We start from the raw sequence: 23,607 nt of genomic DNA, 5'->3' as shown, positions 1-23,607 counted from the left end.
TGAAATAAGTAAAATGAAAGAAAATTGCAAAAATTTGCGATGGAAATTTCGCTGATCGATTCGTTATACATCGCATCCTGGCAGGACTGCCTCTCAAGGATTACCATTTCTCGTTTCAAGTGACACTCGTGGCATTTGTTTCACGTATCCGTTTGGTTTCTCTCCCGTGCAAATAAAGTCCACCGAATTTTTTTCCCCCCTCGAAACTTACTTCCCGAACTGCAAATTGCGTTAAACTCCGTCTCGCCCGCAGCCGCAGCCAAAGATCTCTTCAGGAAGCCGAGGATGGCAAACATTACGCAAACAACGATATGTCGATGTAGTCATCGCGCAGGAGACGCGTGTTCGGATGATAGAAAGTTAAGTGTCCCGTGGGCATACAATTACAATAGCAGCGATATGCTCCTGTAATATCGTAGTAACGGATAAGTATCGTGAAGAAGCGAGGAAGAGACGGATAATCTGCGTGCAGTATCGTACCGTACACAATCATTACAATATATTATTGCTACTTATTTCATTCGAGAACATAGGTAAAAATACAATCTCGAGGAACGATTACGCAAGATAGTTAAGTTGTACGGATCTTCAATAAAATCGAGCCGACGACACATCTCTTTCTTGTTCGTCTTTTCATCCATTGCCGCGGGTCAAGCGTTTTCAAACGCTCGTCCATACGTGGCATAACGAGTACGCATTGCGAGGAAAAAATCTGCGCATCGCGATAGCACGTTTTGCATGTCGAAACAAAAGCCGGGATAAAAATCGACGCGCGTGAGTCGACGCGAGTCCGCGGAAAGTCCTGGCGAAAAGGGTCGCGGAAAAGTGCGAAAGCAGATCGAGAGCAGGAACGGGATTTCGCAAGGATGCTACCACGCCATTTCCCAAAGGAGGAAGAGGAGGAGAGCGGTCGGAGGAGGAACCAGTTCACCAAGGACGAACGGTTGCATCTATTAAACATAATGAGTCAGTACGCGCCGTTGCTAGACGACACGAGCGCGTCGGTGTTTGATCGCCGGGAGATCTGGCGCGCGATCGAGCGGGATTTTCATCTCGCGGGCTTCATCGGCAAGACCTCGGCGCAGCTGAAGAAGTATTGGCAGAACTACAAGTACCACGGCAGGAGAGCACAGGCGGTAAATCGCGCTAAGAGCGCTGTTGGTCCGTAAGGATTTCTCGCAGCGTGTGTGACGCTTGCATGAAATTAGCGGTTCGATGGGTGACCTGAAATTTGCCTTGCTAAATGACGCTCGTCGCTTTTTCTCGGTCGCCTCGGCTCGCCTTCGGCTGTCTTATCGGTGTTTCCTTCCTTTCTCCCGACTTTTCTATTTCTTTTCTCATTCTCGCGAGAGCTTGGAAGTGGACGAGAGTAAACTCGTGTGAGATAATAATAAGTTAGACACATACAATAATTTGTACGTTAATGAACGGTCCATTAGACGTTATGCAAGAACGATGACTCTTGTTGGACGATCGTTTTCGCTTCTCGCGAGCTATATCTTGCTGAATTTATGATTTGGCACGTTCGTGCCAAAGTGCTTGAATATATGCCAAAAGTCACTCAAAATCCCGTTTACATTCATTTTATCATATCTTTACGCGCTATTATCTTGCCGCAAATTCTCTCTCTTGATCGTGTAAAATCTCGATTCGTGTAAAATTATATACAGGGCGTAAGGAAGCATTCGAGCGCAACTTCGAAAGAAGCGATGGAGGAGTCGCTGCTGCATTCAGAACTTCCTGAAAATCGCGATAATCTCGAAATGGCGAGGATCACCAAGGAATCGGCCGCTCCTTGCGTTTCTCTTCGTCCCGAAGCGTCTCCGCGGAACGTCGTCGAGTCAGGATGTCGTCAGCGCCAGATATATGGGGATAATGGAACATTCTTCCGGAAATTAAGTGCCACGACGATCCTCTCGACCGGTATGTTTCTCTCTTATAGCCCCTTTAAAGGAATGTCTCCGTTTTTAAAATTCCCTGCAGCAATACGCGAATCGCTCCAATCTATCGACCAATCTTTTTTTCGGATTATAATTATTTACTTTCATAGAGTAGGATCGTCTAACAAGATAGATACTAGAGAATGATTTAAAATATAAAATGTGTGATTTATGTAATAATTTATATAAAATATTGATATAAAATTATGGTACTGAATTGCAGTATAAAAGTGAAACTTACTATATCGTGACATCGCGAACATCGGAAAGATCTTTTTATTAATAATTAGTGTATCCCGCATATCCCGTATAATACGATTTATGTATAATATAAGAAAAACGAAAATGATTTTTATTTTTTGCTGTAATATTAGCATCGCCGTTTGGAGGAAAAGTATCTCTAACTTTCAATCTCTTAGCGTGTGTCGCGACGATAAGCTACTTCTGCGGAAGTACTTGCCGTTTCTAAGACGCCCTAAGTTTTATTACCTTCCTTATCCTTATTACGGCTCGGTTCGCTTATCGTCGTCGTCGTTGCCTTAAAGAATATTTCATGCTTCTTTAAAAATGTCAAGTCGTGAGTCGATAAGCTTCCTCTTTAAATTCGTTCGATCGTTCCGAGTCTGCGGTCTACTTTTATCAAGACTCAATAATGTGTCGGAGTTCTTTATCCTTTTTATTATTCTACTCGTTTATCGTTAAGTGTAGCAAAGAATATCGTGACGTTCTTTCCGAACCTTTTAAACCTTCGTATGGCTACCAACCGCGTAAAAGGAACCTCTATAAGTATCCATTTGCCGTTTTATAACGTTTATCCGATCGAACATGCTTTCTTCGATATATTATTCATGCAATTCATTTCTCTAGGACATCTTTATAAATTTAAGAGTTACAACTTCTCGTCCTATTTGTAAAATATAAATAATTTTTTTTACAAATTCTATATTGCATAAAAAAAATAACATGAATACTGAAAAGAAATATAGCAATTTTTATTAAGGGTTACTATATCGACTTATAATTTTTAGATTTAGATTCATTTGGAAAGAATCAATCTAGCTCAGAGATGCAGAAAAAAAGATTTTCATGTAAGATTTACGACAAATCAAAGTCATTGAGTGTGGTAGACCATAAATCGGAAAAACCAATAGGCACCGACGTGATAGTATCTAACACCGATGCCATGGACAATAGCGTAACCGTATCGGTGATTTGCCCCGAAAGAACTCCCGAGCTTTCCAATCGGAATCAGCAGCCAAAAAGAAAACGCGAGGGTGATGTGCCGTTAGATAAAGCCTCTTTTCAAAGCAGTATTTCCGTTACTTCAGGTGATAGAATTTAATTTAATTTCTACAGTTCTCGATTTTTTTTGCCAATTGTGCGTAAAGTTAATGTAATAACGATCAATAATTGTCAATAATTATTATTTTATTGTTATTTTACTGTTATTTTATTATGTTTTTTGTTTTTATAATTTTGATAATAATAGATACAATGCAAACCTTTTTTTAACTAAACTCAATCTGATAGCAATATTTTATTGGGAAGAAAGATATCATTTCTTTTCCGCTTTAATAAATGTTTTCACTTGATGCGCGAATAAAATGGGCAAGAAAATTGAAATTGCAGACAAATCGCTGAGGTGTCACAGCAACAAAAAATTTCATCTTTCTGTTCAACCATCAGCAGCATCACCGAATAAGAAACGCAAAAACGATGATCATTCCATTTTCCCGGCCGTTGCATTCGCAGCAAAAGGACGCTGCTTCCTGCTGCAACCCCGACAGATTGATAATCACGATGGAGTAATTAGTAAAAAAGAAAATGTAGTTGAAACGTGCCGGAAATTGGAGTCAGGGAAGAAAGAATTTACCGTTTTACCATCGAAATTCGCCTGGCAAAGTGAAATTTCATGCTCGGAATTAGAGGCAAAAGGCATTTCTGCAACTAGCAAGGAAGATTTGCCTACAGAAGATTTTGCTGCTTCTCATACCCGGGACATTCGGGATTCGATATGCTACAGAGGGAGATGCGAGGAATCGAAAATTCCCGAGAACACGGCATCGCTGCGGGAACAACCAAATGACTTGAACGAAACCGCGAACGACTCCGCGAAATCGCATATTCCAAATGTGGGATTATGGGATCGAGATACAAACGATCTGCTCCAATCGGAGCTGCGGGACGAGTTGGATTATCGATTGATGCTGCATCGACTGGAAGTACGCGATTCGCTGACTTGATATAGTAAGATTCAGCGACTACAGGGAACGATTATGTTGCAGACCGAGGAGAAGCGACTGAAAGTGAAAATCGCTGAGATGGCTATTCAGGAGATTCGATTCAGAATACGGGCACTGAATGAGGACGTTCGGCGTGCGGATGAGCTACACGAGTTGCATCTGGCACTTGCGACGGCTCAAGCGGTAAGCCGAGTCGAATGCGCGAACGCAATATTAAAAGAGCGCATTTACCGGGATACTGTCATCCGCAATCAATGGCATTATTATTTTTTTCTTTTTTTTTTGTCGCATCCGCTGGCGTTACTCGATTTTCCACGTGATATCCGATAATTCGATATCTTGCTCGAGCGCAGAATATTGCTCTACCTCGAATATAAATAATTCTCAAGAAAAATATTTTTGACGAAAATATATTTCTCTACGAAAGAGATTTATAATGTTGCATAAATGTGACGTCAACGTTGCGCGCGAAGTGCATTTCTCAATCGCTTAGATGCTGTTTAAAATTTACTTGTGATAGTTTTTCGCGAACGGAGTTCTTTAAATTATCTCATGTACAGAAAAATTCTGTTTAACTCTAAAGTTTTAAATACTAATACTTTTTGTGTTCGCGCGACTTAAAAGCTCTCCATACAACATTAAAAACTATAAGTAAAGAATACGAATACTAATATATATGTATATAAATCTAAAGAGAAGTATAAAAGAAGTATAAGGAGACTTTATTTTCTTACCAACAGAATGAAGCTCGTGGACTGCATGTTTAAGAAGCCCAGGAATTTTACTGAAAAAGAACGGAAAAGGACAAGATTTCGGAAGATACGAAAAGACAGCTGGTGTGCTTGAAGTTATTTTTATTAATCACCATTATATCGCATGTCACGATGTCTCGTCATTTAGAAAAAACGCATGGGACTATACAAAATAACAATGCGCTTAGATTTTTGTGATAACCGAGCAACGTCTCGAGGTCGCATTATTTGTTGCGTTCGCTCTCTGCTTCTTTGCTTCTTTTTTTCCCGTTTTATCGTGTAGATCGCAGGACCAGAGCAATTGCAATCATTTTAACGGATCATCGTTCACGTACAACAAACTACGGAACAATAATTTTTTATCACCTAACAAGACGCCTCTTTTATCCCATCTCCCAACGTCGTACTCTCGTCTATCGCTTCAACATGCTTTTTCCATCCCTCGTTAGACTTTCCATCACCTCGCACCTTCTCCATTTTCTTTATTTCCATACTTAGTGTTTCTCTTCGTATTTAGTGATTGTTAATAATTATCACAGAAAGTTCGTAAAACAATAATGTTGACGTTTATTAAGTGTCACTGTTCGTGTTTCTCTTTCTGTGTGCGCCGAATGGATGCAATGTTGGGTATGTATGCGCGTGTGTATATGTTTATGTGTATATGCGTGTGTATACGTGTATATGTTTATATGGGCGTGCCTCTCGTGTATATTATGCTTTTAGACGGAAAAGTTTCGCACGTTGCTGCAAATATAACAATAGTTAGCGTAAGAGTACATACTAGCGATATTAGTAGCGGTACAAGTAGCGATATAAGTACAACGGTACACATTAGAATAGCCTTCTCATATTTCGCAGTGCTTAAGAATAGTAATCTTACTATAATAGAATATACTTTTCTCTTGATTTAATATTAGCAAAAGTCCTTTTTTGAGATCGTCGGTGCGTAAAACGAGTGAGAGAAAGAGAAAGAGAGAGAAATAGAGAAAGAGAAAGAGAGAGAGGGAAGGTAATTATGAATAGAAATGTCAGAAAAAATTAACGCTTATTCCAATATCTCTGTTCAATTCCATTGCAATTCCATTACGTTTATCGTCTTCTAAAGCTCTTGTCCTCGGATGTGATTATCAAAGGAAACATATAAATAATTTACAACATTGATCGTCGTATTTACATTTTGCATTTTTACAGTGGAGTAGTGTATTTAACTCGGCCAGTTAATCAAGAGTGAAACTTAAGTGTATGAGAACTGCTACTTCTTTCATCTATGATTTCTTCCATCGCTATATAATTTTATGTATTTTTAAAGAAGATATATATGTGATTGTGTGTATAATATATTTTTATTTTTATAATTTTCAATTGTCAATGTTGAATATTTTTTGGCAATAAAATGTCATAAAATTCTGTTTAAATAGATATTGAAATTTTTCGAATTAATTAAAAAATTTAATAATTCATTTGAAGCTTTGAACTTTGTTTATTTAAAAGTCCATATAATTGCCTGTTAAAATAAGTTATTACTATCAAGAAAAGATTGATTCGGGAATGATCCAAGAATTCGTTAAATGAAAGAGGTAATAATAGTTCTCAGACATTCTACATAATCATATAGATGCTCCACTTACATCAACCTTCTATAACTCATGGTAATTTCCTAAAGCTATTTTTACAGCTATTGTGGATAGATATATTGTGATTCATGTACCTTTGAGATATCAAACACTTTCCGGAAGAATAATATAGTCAGAGTGGCTCAATAACAATCGGAAAATGGGTTACAGAAGGTTAATCTTCACAAATGTTCTCGAGGCACGTAAAACTGCAACAGATTTATCTCTCTTAACCATTAATAAAAATACCAAAGCAAATGAAGGCCGGAGATATATGGAATGTAAGCTTGGAAACTCTTACACAGGGGAGTCTAACCGTCTGCGTTGAATCGACCGAATCTAATCACCATAAACGTTCCATTTGTTTTCGCGATACGGCATTGAAAGCACGGATTGTATTCCCGAGCGCGTGAGATTGCGATAAAAATTCCAAATCTCAGAGTTAGAGAGGCGCAATTTCCGTGGACGATAGTTTGCTTTATCCTCGAAAATGCGTCTTTTCCCTCGATAGCGTGTCTTTGACTTCCAGTAGCGTCAAAACCTTTGTTGCAAATTAGAGGCAGAAACCGTACTCGATTACGGCACCGTTATCCTCGGGAAAGCCGTCTGCGAAATGACCAATATCTCGTTTTCGTCATAATATAATGAAATTAAATCCTTTACTGGAATGGCAGCTTTAAATTAATTACCGTAATGTGCTTCAAGGATCCAGCCGATTACATTATGCGCGATAAACGGTTGTAAGCACGAATAAATGCGACGTTGAGATCTGTTTGCTGAATTAAATTTGCAATTGAGAACTTTTGTTTCACAGCCATTAGCACAATCGAAATGGAATCGTTTCAGCGATTAAAATTACGTAAATCATAAAGAATGAGCTGTTCAAACGATGCAACCAGGTATTCTATCGCGCGCTGGCTCTGGTTCAAATAAATATGCAAAACGCGCTTAACGAATACAAATGGAATGATTATCTCGGGTTGATAGCTACGTAATGATTCCAGGGTTTTGTCGCGATTTTATTGTATTTTTTGCTCGATGTTTTTCTTCATTTTTGTCACGCGCTTGAGCTTGTTAATTGTTAATTATTGATATTGCGTGGATGGCTACTCGCCACTCGAAAAAGATGCGCCGAGATGAACGTAGAGAGATTGGAAAATATCGCCTGGAGCAGGCACGTAAGTGTTTTTTTGATTTCCTTTCTTGCGCTCCATTCCCAGTACTTTTCATCACGCTCGTTTACCCTTCTTTTCTCCTCGTTTCCCTCTTCTTTCTTTTCGCGAGCTACGAGAGACTCTTAACTCGTACAAAGCGTTGCTACGAGAATTCATTTAACATCGAAAAGCATCTAGGAATTTCACTAAGCGAGATTTGGCTCTTACACTTATGCGCTTCCCGTTGAAAATTGTAAAAATTGCTTAAAACGACTTTTTTTTTTGTTACTTAATAATCTCTTACGAAGAGATAAAAACTTAACTTGATACATATCGGCCGTTCGCGCGTGTCCGTTTATATATTTTTCTCCGTTCATCTTGATTCGGGGTAAGAGTCCATCAGCGGGGTCAACTTTGCGCCAGAGTAGAAAAACAATTTGGGATTCGGCGTTTAAAAGAAAATCAATCCGATCGCGGGGGTGGCCGCGGATATTGCAAAAGCTAAGCTTACTAAAGCTAATGGATTATACTTCCTTTTTCATTAAAATACTTTTTAAATCTCTCTTCATTATGGCGCGTAGTTTACTTCTGCTGGTGTATGTTTCTCCCACCTGACACCCATTGCCGCTGAAATCGATGCCCGAATGCCGGCGATAAAAATCCCGGTCGCAAAGATTCGCCCGATCGTTGGTCGAGGTGGGCGACAACGGCGCTCCCTCTCCCCTTGCTCGTCTTGCAACTTTTGACGCAATAATGCTGCGGATGCGCTGCGTCGAAGCAAAATCGGATAGAAACGTGATAGAAAAATAAAATTTCCGATCGCTGCGACAATTTCGTAAAAATAAAAACTGCGGGAAGAGGGAGATTCTCTCTTGCCATCGTTGCGGGAGATCATTGTTGGCTTTCTTCACCCCGATCGTATATCACCAGAATGATTCGTCCCTTCGCACTTCTCCGAGCTCCATGCATATAAATATACGCATCACTCGCTACTTGGGCTGTGTGAGTTGCACCAATAGTCTGATTAATTTGATGAGATCAGTAATTCATTTCCGGCTAGATTATAGTATTGTTTATGAGTTCTTTGATAAATTTGGAGATTGGATTCGATTATGAGGGTGAAACTAAAATTACAGTGAAATAAATACAGAGGAATAAAATACTTATTTTTCGATTGATCTCAAATGCAATTGTAATTTCTTTTAAGTAAATTTAATTCGATAGATATGATTACAACAAGGTTATTTAGTGCCAATATTCTCCAAGTTTATCAGAGTATACGATCTTGAAACTTTGCTGCAAAATTTACAAGAAACCCTGCGCGCAGACAGAGAAGAAATGTTAAATTTACGCTAACTGATGCTGGCGCAACCAGCACTTAACGCTCGACGGCGCTTAAAAACCTCCACCACATCTAACAGAGTGTTCCACGATTATTGCTAGAGTTCAAGTGATATCCAGGTCGCGTTCGACTTTAAACGCAGTTGCATTCATTTCTTTCGGACAGATCGGAGTGAACGAAACCGGCTATCAACGTTTCGTCCTGGCAACTTGTCTTTTTCGCAGAAAAAGAAAGTCGCTTTTCTCATCGCGTCGAAAAGTTTTTCACTCCGACTTGTCAGAGACAAGACATGCTCGAGGCATGCTACGAAAAAATGGCCCTTCAAGCCACGTCCACGATTCCGCGAGGCAAGCACGCACGTAAGTCATAATCGTAGAAATATCGTAAAGTCTTACGAAATAGAGTGTCGTCAGCAAGAATGTAGTACGGTGATAGTAATGTGAAGTCGAGCTTAAAGTCTTACCTTGAAGTATCTTTATAACGTAGAAGCATAAAAATAATGAGCTGACGATTCGTCCGGAGACTTCCTCGTTCGAGTAACTTTCAAAGTAAGAGACTGAAAATGCACACTAAGTCAAGCGATTGTGATAAGATTGAATCTTCTAAATTGCAAGATATATTTTCTTAGATACTATTTTTATGGCGCTCTTTTTACATATTGTAGTGTGGTAATATTAATATATTTATTGAAGAATATAATCTCTACGTGTTGACGAACGATGAAGGATATATTTCCGGAAAAATAATTTCTTACTGCATGATCTCATTGCCGCTGTATTTATATATTATATACTAGGATTCTTACATAAATATTCTGTTAGATTTTTCACTTATTTTGTTATACAAGCATCAACCATTTACATTAATAATATGTAATATTTGCCTTAATTTGAAGATTTAAATGAAAACTGGGATTCGATTTGAAAATAAAAACGAAAAAATATAAGAAAAAATACTCTTCGCAATAGTATGTATAACGTGACGCCTATTAGCGAGGAGCTGGAAAACGAGAAATAATACGAAATTTTTCACATTTCTGATGACGGGTTCTCGAATAAATCTCCGCGACACGGCACCGAGACGTGGGTAAATTTGCTCGCCGGTGTAAAATACGCGTCATGAAATAGTCGTTATTTAAATGAGGTTGCTGCAAGCTTTGCTAAAATCTGACGCGCGTGCACGATACGTGTTGATCTTTGGCAATATTTATTCGTGTTAGAAGGATTCACGTTTTCGAAGCGAACCACACGCGCCAACATCTCGGATAACAACAGTTCGTTGTTTATTTGTTGCTTAAGAATGATTAAAGACCGGTTCGCGCGTGACAATTAAGGCGATTCCGTAAACTGCCTGCTTCGAGCCAGCATTAAAGCTCCTTCCGGCAATGTTTCTCCTTCTTGCGTGTTTGATCGCGTGGCGTTTTGCCAACATTTACCCGATTTTATATCACGTCAGTAAGCGAGATGGTTTGTTGCACGTACAACACCTTCTGCATCTCCGCGCTGTCGCTTGAAATATTTTTCTCGACCGTTATTGCTTTTACAAACTATGTTCTCTGGATTTATAAATATTGTCTCTGCCGTTTTTCTTTTTCATTTCGTATGTGCGTCGATGGAAAGTAATGGGGTATGTTCTCAATATGACTTGCTATCATCGTGATGCATATAGACAGGTGGAAACCTAGTTAAAGCATAAATGTAAGACATAATAGATAGATTGAGATTGCGTGGCATTTCATAACAATTTATTTGTTTACGTGGGATGGAGATATTGTGAGGGAATCCCGATAAACCCAGGCGCTTGGCAAATTCCTTGATGCGAGCGCGATGTGGAGCGGAACTCTGACACGGCTGTAAAGTTCGTAACATCGCGAAAGTTAGCGCAGCAATTCTCTCAATTGAGCGAGTATCGAGAGCGCGGGTTTGGAATAGCCTTTACCCTCGGTACGATATTTCCGTCGGACCGAGTATCATTTGGTCCGCTCAGACGTGAGCGATTTCGAAAGAAGGTTACATCTCCGAATACTCTCCAGATCGATCCGGAGCAACGAGTAAACTCACGCGCGATTACTATCCGTGCCAGCTTCGTCGATTTCAACTTTTGCGAGAGGGCAAAACTCGAGGCTACTCGAGTGATCGAACGAAAAGGAGAGCGACTTTGTTGGGGATTTAACGTAAAATTCTTATACAAGAAAGTTTCGCGGCGGCGATCTACTTACGTAAAATTCCAATCGACGCAAACATGACACATAAATCTCTCGAGCGACAGACGCGAGTCTAATGTTGGCGATATCGTCAAGAAAAATACCCCTTTACGATTACATTCCGAGTCAACAAGTCGATACGTTATTGTATATGTTATTGATGATCCCGTTCACTTTCATTCATCCTTGCTCATCATTATTGCAAATTAATAGCGGTAGTGCTAAAAATTCATTCGCGCGCAAGTAATTCTCGTTTAATAACACTTCAATTTCTTCATTCAAATGATACAAGACAAGATATTGACGTACGCGTCGAGGACTCTTAATTGCATATCCCGGCGGAATAATAAAAGATCCTTCTCAAGAAGCGATGCGTCATAATCCCTGACCTGCGAATTACGTAAACGAATATCGCGGCCAATAGTCGCAATCGAATGTGGCGAGTTCGCACTTTCGGAAGCGAATTGCAGGTAATAATGTTAATGTCATATCTCACCGAATGATATTTGCCAATATCGTTGGCATGACTCTATACGAGCTTCTTGGAGAGATGTTGGTGAAAGAGGCAAAGAAAAATAGGAGCAGAAAGAAGAAATATAGTTTGGAAGTTTGCCAATATCGAGCCGTTCCGCGATGCCTGTCACGCATGTCTGTTCGCGCCATTTCGCCGAGGACATGCGTGTCTCTCTAACTCTCGAGTATCCGAGTATCGTAAATATTTGGCGTGGCTAAATAATGGGATACGTCGATCTGTAACAAGTGATTGATATCTCATCGGCGTGATGTTGCTGCGAACGCGAGGGCGTCGTATGCCGCTTCCAATGAATTTCGGATATATCGATCCTTTCATCGTCTTTTGATTAATTTCGACCTCGAAGGATCGTTCGAGGATTGAATCTCTCTCCTACCTCAAATGGTTTGACAAGCGAGTGGTTAATATTTGCTTGTGCGACTAGATCGCGCGATGCGACCCCGATGCTAATTTCCCGACCTAGCTTTGCACGGCGTATTATTTATTTTAAGAATCTTTTGAAATCACATACATAAATGAGAATAATGATATCATTAGAATTTTGAAAAGGATGAGATGTGTCGGTGCGGATATGAATTTTTAAACTGGTTATATTAAAGCTACGAACAAACACATAATGTCGAGGACGATAATGGCTTTTGAGTTTATCATAGGTATAATTAATCGTTGCTCCTGGCTGCTGGGATATTACAATATGCAAACATATATCCTGGAATTTCCTGCACCACTCTGTTATTATCGTTGCAATTTTACTTCGCTGCGCGAATCGCTAACCGCATTGTTGTTCGTTCTATACATTTTGCAAGCCATCGCTCGATAAAGAAACGAATATAAAACAAGCGAAGGAAGGAGTAAAGCAAGCGTGAAAAGAAAAATATGTTCGGTATAGGGATGATGAAAAATGCCCTGGAGTTTTACGAATGGAAACGTGCGAAAAATAAAGGAAGGAATAAAGAATTGTTCAAATTTCGGGTAGCTGTAAATCTCGAGTAGCGGAAAAATTTGCAACTAGTAGTCGGCCGACGAAATTAGCGATGGAATAAGAAGGCCGCAAAGCGTGAAAAACATCGCCGTCGAATATACGTTACGTGGTAAATGAGTTTCGGTCGCCTGGAGAATTGAAGGCACTTTGGCCATCGTTCAAGTTTTATTCCGAAAATAGACTTATCCGCGAACGGCTACTGAAATTCCGGCCACGTGAAAACTTAGGCGAGAAACGCGGGAAGAGATGGGAGGAAAGAAGGGAATAAACCGTCGGGGTGGACCGACGTTAAGGCGCAAGCACGCGCGTCTTGAATTTATGGCGAGCCGACGCGATGGCAAGTTTAGTACAGCTAAAAAATTAAGTAAAAACAAAGAAGCGCGAGAAATACACGGACTCCCTCTAATATCGAGTGTCGCCAATTTGACACGGTATGACAAAAAATTAGCTAAAATATGATCATCACGACACGCGGAGATAAAGACTGCAGAAATATAAATGGTGTGCACTTTTATGGCACGGCAAAAAATTGTCGAGCGTTCTGAAGAATACCAGATAAGCGCGAGTCGCGCAAGCTCCATCGACGTGTTCGTTATGCAAAGAATTTCAATATATTCGCTTCTTTTTTTCGTTTCATTTCGCCAGATAAAAAAGGCACGAGACGAAGTAATATTTATAGCAATATCAATATTAGACGAGCCACTCATCTCTTCTGGGAATGATTACTCAGGTCGCGGTACAGATCTACGTAGCTTTTTGTGAAAAATCTAAAGAATGAGAGCCCTGAAACGAACGAAAAACTTATCGAACATTGCGTTAATTTTTTAGTGTCCAAAAAAGCGACAAGTCGGGGAGATTCATGGGATTTTATTCTATTATTCCGTATATGGCTGATCCCCCCTGGTGTGCAAAATGGATAAAGGTTCTTAAATCACACGGGATAAAAGTCAAATTCTAAGCGGTGATTTATTTCTCAAATTTACCGAATATATTTCGCAAATTTAATATTTGTCTGTTGGTATAAACCAAATATTGTTTTATTATGTCGAGCTTATTTTTACGCACTATATCGAATGCGTAAAATTTGTGTCGCCCTATAATAAATATATATGCGAACGCACGTTTTTTGAGGCAATAAACATATGCTTCGTAGCGTCGCATTTAAATCTCTAGAGATATTTTTGTGAATTTTTGTTGCCGGTTATGCGGCATTTCTCTCTGTCACAAACTCATTCTTGTGTAAGTTGACTCGTATCACATCTCGCTTTACATTCATCCAGTCGTAGAATAGTGAACGTGCAGCGATAGAAAAAGATAGAATCCCGCTTTGAAAATTCAATGGTACCGTGAATTTAGCTTCTCAAAGGGCGTTCTTTTTTTTTATTCATTCTTTCTTTGCAAACCTACTTTTTCTTCCTTTGCTAAGGCAAAACGCGTTAATTTTCCGCAGCAATAAGATCTCTCAGGAACATACGTCGTAAATTTATTTTTAATCTCGCTCATAAACGATTGCACACATTCGAATTTATTTTATTCGTTTACCGGTGAAACGAATGAATTTCTCGTTTTTGCTAATTCTAATTATCGCCGCATCTCAGATTCCGCGCGACGCGAAACTTGAAGGTTGAAAAGGAGACTACGTCGTTGATTATAAGAACCGAAACTTTCTTCGCAGACCTCGGTGGTCTCGGAAAAAGCTTCGCCGAATCCTGGTTTTTGCACGCGGAAATACAACTAGGCGCATCGCCTTGCAATTTTGGCAGCAACGCGCTACATATTGCATGACGGCACCAGACCGGGCGCTTATGTATTTTTCATAAGACGTCGGCGATCCTCTCTCGGACCTTATTTAACTTGCCGTTATCTCTCGTGCGCCACCGGTCCGTCGTGTTTGCTTTCTCTCTTTCACGACATGTTTTTCCAATTTCCTCAGCAACGACAACTCTTATCCGCCCCCGCGTGTAAACGTCGGTTTATTCTTTAAAAGAGTTGACCGAGAGGTCATGAACCGTGCAAGATTTATGACCGCGTCACCCGGACCGTCCTTATTGTCGTGGAGTTTATCCCCGTTCGGTCTCGCATCCGTAAGAAACGCCATCGGCATAGCTAACCGCATGTTCGCTTTTCGCTTTCCTATACCTTCCTTCTTTCTCACGCGATTATCTCCAACATTTTTCTTTTTGCTCTTCGCGCAACTTCGCTCGAGCACTCATTCGACTATATCTCGCGGAACGCAGAATGTTATAACGGATCGATCCGGGAGACGTCTGGCTGCGTCTCTCTTCCATACCTACTTCCACCTATCTACCTATTCCCTTTAATCGTCCTTGGCGCTCCCGCTCTGTCACATTGGATTTTCCCCGCTCTTATCCGACGAACATCTGACGCTCTCCTTTATATCGAAGAATAGGAGATCCGAAATACTGATAAATCCATGTACCAATACTGTCACATCGCGTGGGTGTTCTCTACTAACTAAACGTAAGTCATTATCGCTGTTCGCTTTCCCTGCACTCTCTCGCTTTATTGTCTCCTCGATACACCGTGCGATTATAGACAATCAATCATGTCAATCGAGTCGAATTTTCGACGAATTATTTCTCCTTAGCTTCTTTCAATCGCATTATGTAGAGATCCGTCCCGTAAGCTCGGTCTTTACCTCATTTAACTTAATCACTCTTGACGTTCGCTTTATTTCAATCTAATATTTCTGTCCCTTCCGCCTTTCCTATCTTTGACTCTAGTTTAATATTTCATGGGAGCGGATCTTATATTATAATGATTATGATGATTAATTGATCGTCATTATGCGAAACATAGATTATCGCGTGTTCTTTCAGTCTTGTTTCGAATCGTTTTTCATGTAATTTTAATCAGTTTATTCCAGGTAAAAGTATCTGTCCCAAATCACGCCTGATACTCTTGTCTTTATTGATCGCAAGTTTTATTCTACTTGAGTCTTGAATGAAAATTAGATCGTTGAAATTTGGAAGTAGAACATCAAGAGTGTCGATGAATTAAAGCACATAGATTTAAGAGATCTGAAGTAGATGTAATTTTGCTGTCAATATTTGATGGTCGGCCATTATTACGTAGTACTCATATTTAATAATCTCATTCATTATTTTCATTAGCCTCGCTTTCTTTATAATTCTATTTGTATACTTTCTAGTAAAATATCCTATTATAAGAGCATATTATGCGATACGCGACTAATGTAATAGCATAACTGCACTCTTTTGCGATTCAAGACTAACATATATCGTTCTTCTTCCATATTTATTTTAATTATATTCCCCGTGCTTTTTTTCGATTTCATATTCTAATCCGGCAAAGATCCTATTGATGATACGCTGCACTGTAAGCAGGTAAATTGTACGGTCGAGCGATTCGTCTCTCCTAAGTGACGTAAAACACTCATTATCATCGGAAAGAGTAGATTGTCCATTACCCATCTTCTTCCTTTGCTTAGTCACCGTCTCGATTCCGCCGAATTTTTGCCACGCCGTCTAATACCGCGTTACGCAACGTGAGTCGATATTCTCGCGATGGCGCCGCAGTTTGTTAAGAAATCACTTGCACGCGCAAATGGTGCGACCGGGCATCAAATCGCTGGTGCAATTTTACTAGTAGCACGCAACGCTCGTTAATATTTTACCCGACATCATTTTTTGACATTTAAAAATGAATAATCGACAGTACTTCTAAGGTGATCTTATATAAAGTAATATTATATAAATGTCTCCAAACGCGGCATATCGATATTTATACTCTTGATTGAATGATTATACGATTGAATGACGAGGAAATTTAATAGAAGAGCGTTGCGTAAAAAAAACGAAGAATGCAAAAGAATAAAGGCGAATTGTACTTTCTCGTTGTTGTTGCGCTATTCATCGTCAAAAATAAAAATGCACGTAAAAATTGCACGTCTCCTGATTCTTTTGTTGGTATTGTTGAAATACGTACGTGCTCATTGTGTGACTTTGGAATTTTTGTTCGTACTCACAACGCAACGCCATACAATGCACGATCAGTTGTGTCTGCATTTGAATGCTTACCCCCGCTGCAATTTTCCTGCTACTCTTTTCCGTTTTTCTTCCACTTTTTACTTAATATAAAGACGCTGCAATAATCGGAAATAACGCCGGCAAGCTTCGTTAATATTCGAGCGTCGCGCTCGTCGAGTGTCTTTTCTGAATTTTACTTGTTATTTTATTACCGTGACGTTACTTTGTCGACGGAATAAGGAAAATGCAGAGGAGGAATTACGCGACAAAAGAAGCTGCTTTTGAAGCGAGAGAATGCCCCGACGAGAATACTCTCCTCTCGTGATTCATATATCTTCATCGTTCGTACTCTAATAATTTCTTCATATCGAGAAGTTCTGTACGTTCTCTATTTAAGAGTGTAATTTGTCACGTCCAGTCTCCTTGAAAGCTACGATTATTTGAATGCTACACATTTATTTATTAGCACCGAATTCCTCGAAATCGGATCGTTAATGAAAATGGAGGGATCGATTCACTAACGGGGAACGAGAACCGATCTTCTCCGAGAGCCAGATAGAAAGAGAGAGATAGAGAAAGTAGAAAAAGTGAGATAGATTATAATTCTTTGACGAGAGATTTCTTCAAAAATAGTCGCAAATCTCTACATCTCAGACGCTTTTGCGCTCGCGTAATTATCTATTCTATTATATACGTGCATGCCAAACCGCGCGGATGTGGACTTGCCTTTTCTCAGGATTGCTTCTCGTCGACCGATTATCGGAGCAGTTCATTCAGTTCGCGCCGATAATTATGATAATGATGACGGCGTGGAGACTTCCGATATCGAAGGTTGCGTGCCGCCTATGATGGAAATCAGGGTTACTCGCCGCCCAGGGATAACGCCTGAACGATCCTGGGATCGGCCTTGCTACCCTCCCGAAACTCTTCGAGTGTGAGCTTGTCGTCGTGGTTCTTGTCCATCTGGTCGAAGATTTTGTCGACCCTCTTTTGTGGGGTGTTCTCATCCTCGGCTTGCGGTTGCTGTCCCTGGAACATCCGATATTATCCTCCCCTTGGAATTTAATTAATCGACGGGATTTAATGAGGCTTCCAATTGCCATGTTATCCTTACTAGAGAGAGGGCGAACGTGCTTAAATATTTCTTTACTATAGATTATGAATCTATTAATGCGTTTTTAAACTAAAAAGAAATTAGTAAGATTATTTCAGAAAATGTATCTGCAAATTTTCTATTAAAAATGCAAAAATGAATATGCAGAGAACTTAATTCCTATTATCGTAAAGCTTTATTGCCGTTTCGATGATATGAGAGAGCAATAGATTTTACTATCCATTATTATTTTATTGCGGTGAATTTATTGCCGGTAGCGTCATGTTGGCTTATAACACCACGTGGGATATTGACTTTTAACACATTCGTTTGATCTCGCGAGTTTTAATTGAAATGGGCCGATCCGCTAATTCCCGATAATGTGATTCGGCTTTATCGGTTGCATTTAGCTCAATCGCGGTACGATCGTGTTTATTGTTTCAAAGTCGACGTATCATTAAAGTTTTCGTTCATGCGCCTTTGTTGGTCGCGGCCCGCATGTTTATGGATTACCATGCGTGAACCCCCCGCGGGTATGTATGTACACATAATAACGTCACTGTATATATTTCTCTTTGAAATTAATATTAACGAGACTTCAAAGTGATTAATGGAGAATCGTTGTCGCGCGATGGACTTTTCGAGATCACGCTCCAACGAATTTTACGCTAAAATGTGCATCAGGTGCGCAATATCCGTGCAAAACAATGCCTAGAGAGTGTCAACGTAATATATGTTTGATCCTTCGGGGGATTTCATTTCACAGGAGTTTTTCGTCCCGGTGGAAGTAACGCGGAAAGTTTAGCTTGAAAGTGCGCTATCACGAACGTGGGCGACTTTGTTAGTATCGATGCTTTAATTAGCGCACATGGCATTACGGAGGTAATGCCTGTTTCCGGGAGAAGCGCACGTTCATTATTATAGCTCCAGTATATTATTTTCTACTCATTCACCGCGCGATGATATCCGGAATGAAACAATTAAAGAGTTAGTATGCAGACGTCACCCGATGAAAGATTATAATAACTGTTGCATAATGAGGGGTCACATTGTGTAACTTCGAAGAAGCCACATATCGCGCTTGTGTCAAGAGCAATAGCGAGGGCAAGTAACGTTATAGTTTGTGTCGCTAACTCGCTTGCAGGGCACCGCTTGGAAGCTGTATAGAGGATTATAACTTCCGCTAGTTGTACATAACGCGCTCGTTGGGATATAATGAAATATTTACTTGATATTGAGCACGCGAGTCATTACGATTGTATTATAGCGAGCAAATCATTAAGCAGACATATAAATCTTATGTCACCGTAAGCGATTTTACTTATAGCTATCAAATAAATAAAACAAGCAATTAAATAATATAATATTGAAATAATAATAGATTATTTCTTCTTTCGATGTTTATACTATTGGATTTTTAATAGCAACTTCTTCTCCAAGAATTTATGATTGTCTAGAGATGGGTCAATACTATTTTGAAAAGATTGGACGTGGATGGTAAGAAGACCAACAAAATCGAGAAGCGAGGAATGTAATATGTTTCATATGGCGTAAGTTTCCTCGCGGACCAAGTACGTTGAAAGGGATACACTTACCACCATCTGATATATCGCGTCGACTATATTGTACATCTCGTCCCTCGTAATGAAGCCATCGTTGTCCACGTCGTACAAACGGAAGGCCCCTGAAAAGAGACGAGGAAAGGAAGAGAAACGCAATTGACTTTTGCAACTGAATTCCTAGGAAGATGTCCGAAAGGGCGCTTTGTTCAGAGAGGAAAAACTCTCCATTTTGTGTTTTATTTTTCTCTCTCGCGAGCTTGCAAGTTTTCTCCACGACGGTATCTCGTTTGCAATCGTGATAACTTTGGCGAAACTATACATCTCATTGTCCACTTCTGTTCAGATCGCGATCGTTCATCGATAGCTATTCTCTCGAAGAGGACAATCGAGAGAGTCTCGTTTATCGTCTCGCATTGCGGTGATCATCTTTCATAGTTCGTCTCGAATTTTATGTGTAATTCTTTTCACAGTATCTCGAATGTCTTTTCTTCGCGAAACATAACTTGCGGAAAATATAAATATTAAATTATTATTTGATAAGCAAGTCAAGAAGTAATCTCGTGATCTAATTTAATTTAATTTTTACAAATATATTTATCAAAAATTTCATCAATTTTCTGGAAAAATGTAAAAAGCAATTATTTTTGAGATTTACTTTTTAATTATCAAGTTTAATTTAATCACGTGAAGCTAGAAGTTAGAAGGTGATTTTTTTTCAAATAAAGTTGGATGACTTAAGTTTTCGACTTAACTATCTTGAATAAATCAAATAGAGGAATATACGAAGAGGGATCTTGGCAATTGCTTGTGATATATCCAAAGTAGAGTGGGCAAACAACATAGCTCGCGAGAGAATTTTCTCAAATTCAAGCGGATAAGTTTTTTCAAGGGGAATCAGGAACGAGATACTCACAGTGAAGCTTTTCGTCCAGGTTGCCGCGTGACGTCACTGAGAGAGCTCTTATGAACTCCTCGAACTCTATCGTACCATCCTGAAACAACATCCGATATTTCCTTATTTTGTCGCACGCGAAATGCTTTCTCCCATTGATTCCAAACTACTCGAGAATCACGAATTACTTGACAATCGCCCTTTTCAGAGATAAACTAGCAGTTATAATTAAATCTAATAACTATCGATATATTGTGCATATAATTTTCTCTCTCTCGAATATCTATATATCTTTCTCTCGGGACTTTGCAAGTTGAGTAGTCTTGTGAAAGAAATCTGTGGGAAATTTCTGTCTCAAATATATATTTTTCTCAATATTCTCAATAGATATAATTGATTTGCGGCGAGAAATATTCACTCAATTACTCCGAAAACAAGCCAGGACTGATTAAACGTCGCGATCAATTCGACTTAATTAATGTTTGTTTTAGCGTGAGAATTTGTTCAGTGCATGATTCTATGTAAATTCGCTATGTGTAATAACTTATTCTTATCTAATGTCAGACTAAATAAATGCTGACTCGGCAGTTAAACGCGGCAATAAAGACGTTGCGAGGGCAACGACAGCGATGGGGGAGAAAAATAATTTGAGCAAGATGTGGTTGAAAGCGCATCGCGTGATCGCCCTTTGCACGCAAGCGCCGACATGACGAACGCAAATTTTAGAAGCGTGAGAGTTCGTGGAAAGCTACAATGTGTGCATACGTGACAAGAAACTCACGGCGTTCTCGTCGAAGACTCTGAAGACAAGGGAGGCGAACTTTGACGGGTCACCCTGCGGGAAGAACTGCTTGTAGATCTTTATGAACCCCTGAAATCACGCGAGGTTCGTGCATATCTCGAGCTTTTCACTCGCTATCGATTATTTGGGGTGATCAACCCTTTCCTTCTCTGTTGTTGTCACGTAGCGTGTGATTAATGTATATTCTTTTTATATAGTAAAACATTCAACTATTCATATACGTTTGAAAAATCTCCATATATTAATCTTTTCTGTTGTACAACAATTTTGGTAAATGAAAAAAGAGAAGGAGAAAGTTAATGTAATTAATATATGTTAACACAGTATGTATACATACCTGTTCTGTTAGCAGTCCATCTGGACAATCTTTCAAAAATCCTTTGTGCCTAAATCACATATAAAGTAGTCCTATTATAAATAATTATCTATAAAACAGAAATATAATATTTTGCGTCGTTAATTATTACGAAATAATTTCTCGAGAATCTATTTGTGTGTGTTCTAATAAATTCTGATAACTTTTTATTTTAATTTGACAAAGAATTAAATTAATGATATTCTGTTATAAATTATTTTCTTTCAGTTATCGTCGAACTCTTCAATCATCCTGTCCAAGTTTGTACAAGTTTTGATAATGACTTATTGTCTGTCTTCCTTAGAATTAAACTTACCATTGACGAATCTCCTTTTCAGTGACTGTAACAGAAACAAGAAAGAAGATTTGCAGAAGTAATTAATTATTGACCATACGACGTAAATAGCAAGATTGAGTTATTCCGCGCGTGAAAAGTGTTCGGTGAGAAAAAGCGCGACGGAAAGAGTCGCGAAGAAAGAAATTCGAAGGGGAGAAGGGGAAAAGAAGAGAATTATTGTTCTCGGTGCTCCAGGCTCGTATCAACTGCCGTGTGATTTATTGTACGACGGATTTTCTCGGTAAATTCAGTACGGAGGTATAGTGTCATTGAAAAACTCGATTGTCTCGTGAAAGCGATCAAATTTTTATACGGCACCGTGTGCATCTGGACTGGTCTGCGCGCATCGTTCCTTGTTGTGTCAAACCAAGGACGAAGAGCTGAATATTACGTTGTCTTCTACTTTTACTTCGAACATACAAGAAATAAAAATGTATCGCGCTCATAGAAATGATGGATTGAAAGAAAAAACGATGGTCGCAATACAAGACGATTCATTCGGTCGATTGAATTTATTTGAGCGAGGGAAACGAATAACACCGCGAAAGACAATCGATAAGACGGCAATTTCAAGATGGATGTGTGTTGCTATTTGAATAACGAAAGCTTCCCCTCGAATCTTTGCATTTAAGCGAATGGATTACTCGACGGTTTTTACGATGGTGATCGAAGAAAAGAATCGGCAAAATAGAAAAGGAAGATTAGCTACGAATGGTAATTATGTCGCGACTTGCTGATTCGTTTCTTAAATTTTATAAAGAGTACTTTATCAAAGCTTTATCCGTACGTTTTTTATTAAAAGGAAAATATTACTGTGATTTGATGTGTTAAAATTGAACAATATCAAATAGATATTAGTATTTTTTTAAGCATAGGTGATTAAGAATATTTTATAAAATCTTCTATTGACATTTAATTTTAATAGTTAACCGGACGATAGTTACTTTAAGTACACGTGTCGTGAGGAAAACGCTTTGCTTTCTACGTCAGCTGAACTGAATGTGTTATGGCAGAATGGGACAAAGGGTAAAGGGCGAAGGACGAACATTCGGGGTCGATAGAACTAGGAGAGACCATGAAGAGTTTTGTGGTTTATATGGTAATCTTGTCACCCCGAGTATACCATTTGCTTTTACGAATAGTGCAGCTCAAACTTCTCTCGTATGAGATGAGCTCCAACTGCTCCAGAAATCACATGATCTAATCAGAAATTATTTAATCAAAATATTATCAGAATGGTTTCTGTTTTATTTGTCGCAGAGAATATTCGAAAAGTTTTTCGCCATCGAGCGAATTTCGTGAGGGAATTACTTCTGGCGTATTTTTATTTGAACGAAAATAAAATCACTCTTGTTACTCTTTATTTTACTCTCGCAGAAATTGATTCTCATCGAATATCAAGAATTAAGCGAAACAGATCACCAATGATTATGATATTAACCGAGCTCAAGCTCGCAAGCCGATCGTTATTCTTTAAGTTGACGGGGCGATGCCCGCGATGGACTGCTGAAATATTTCTATAACGATGCAAATAAGATTTGCGCTGGAGATATTTTAGCGAAACGATTCGTGTTCGTGATTCCTCCGTGGTTTTGCGACGCCGCAATAAAAAGCTCATTTAAAACTCGAATCATCATTGTAGTCCATGCAGTGCACGATATCCATGTAATCGATTGGTCTCGTTCGTATATTGTCCTGTTTTCGACTTTTTATTTTCGGAGCTCCTTCGATCGATCAGCTGTCGGTTAACTGTCAGTTTCGGCGATATCTTTGTGAGAGGTATTATATGTGTCTC

The 23,607-nt window shown here is 39.3% G+C and overlaps 3 protein-coding genes across 8 annotated transcripts in view; 2 read left to right on the top strand and 1 right to left on the bottom strand.

The window, feature by feature from the left end:
- LOC145967058 (uncharacterized) overlaps positions 1 to 23,607 on the top strand; it is a 150,436-nt gene that overhangs the window by 14,407 nt on the left and 112,422 nt on the right. The window lies entirely within an intron of this gene.
- On the top strand, positions 766 to 7,334 carry LOC145967064 (uncharacterized). Of its 2 annotated transcripts, none has more exons than XM_083091687.1 (6): positions 766 to 1,136; positions 1,671 to 1,923; positions 2,969 to 3,268; positions 3,627 to 4,162; positions 4,226 to 4,366; positions 4,924 to 7,334. In XM_083091687.1, the coding sequence occupies exons 1-6, from the start codon at positions 867 to 869 to the stop codon at positions 4,948 to 4,950; spliced, it is 1,527 nt and encodes a 508-aa protein (XP_082947813.1). In that variant the 5' UTR covers positions 766 to 866; the 3' UTR covers positions 4,951 to 7,334. The 2 variants fall into 2 exon arrangements, with proteins under 2 accessions (XP_082947813.1, XP_082947814.1); XM_083091688.1 differs by lacking the exon at positions 766 to 1,136 and adding an exon at positions 1,423 to 1,556.
- The window catches only part of LOC145967071 (frequenin-2), a 43,640-nt gene continuing 25,053 nt past the window's right edge, over positions 5,021 to 23,607 (bottom strand). For all 4 annotated transcript variants that reach the window (XM_083091702.1, XM_083091701.1, XM_083091703.1 and 1 more), the window contains 6 exons: positions 21,792 to 21,816; positions 21,458 to 21,506; positions 21,100 to 21,189; positions 20,340 to 20,418; positions 19,460 to 19,548; positions 5,021 to 17,800 (listed from right to left, as the gene is read on the bottom strand). In XM_083091702.1, the coding sequence (XP_082947828.1) occupies positions 17,633 to 17,800; positions 19,460 to 19,548; positions 20,340 to 20,418; positions 21,100 to 21,189; positions 21,458 to 21,506; positions 21,792 to 21,816 (500 nt within the window). In that variant the 3' untranslated portion in view covers positions 5,021 to 17,632. The remainder of the gene's footprint in view (positions 17,801 to 19,459; positions 19,549 to 20,339; positions 20,419 to 21,099; positions 21,190 to 21,457; positions 21,507 to 21,791; positions 21,817 to 23,607) is intronic.

The sequence above is a fragment of the Camponotus vicinus genome, unplaced genomic scaffold (genome assembly GCF_025532165.1).
Source record: "Camponotus vicinus isolate PSW18456_S1 unplaced genomic scaffold, iyCamVici1.0 SCAF_2, whole genome shotgun sequence".
NCBI lineage: Eukaryota > Metazoa > Arthropoda > Insecta > Hymenoptera > Formicidae > Camponotus > Camponotus vicinus.
Note: the sequence above shows the minus strand (reverse complement) of the source record. Positions and strands in the feature narration are given on the sequence as shown.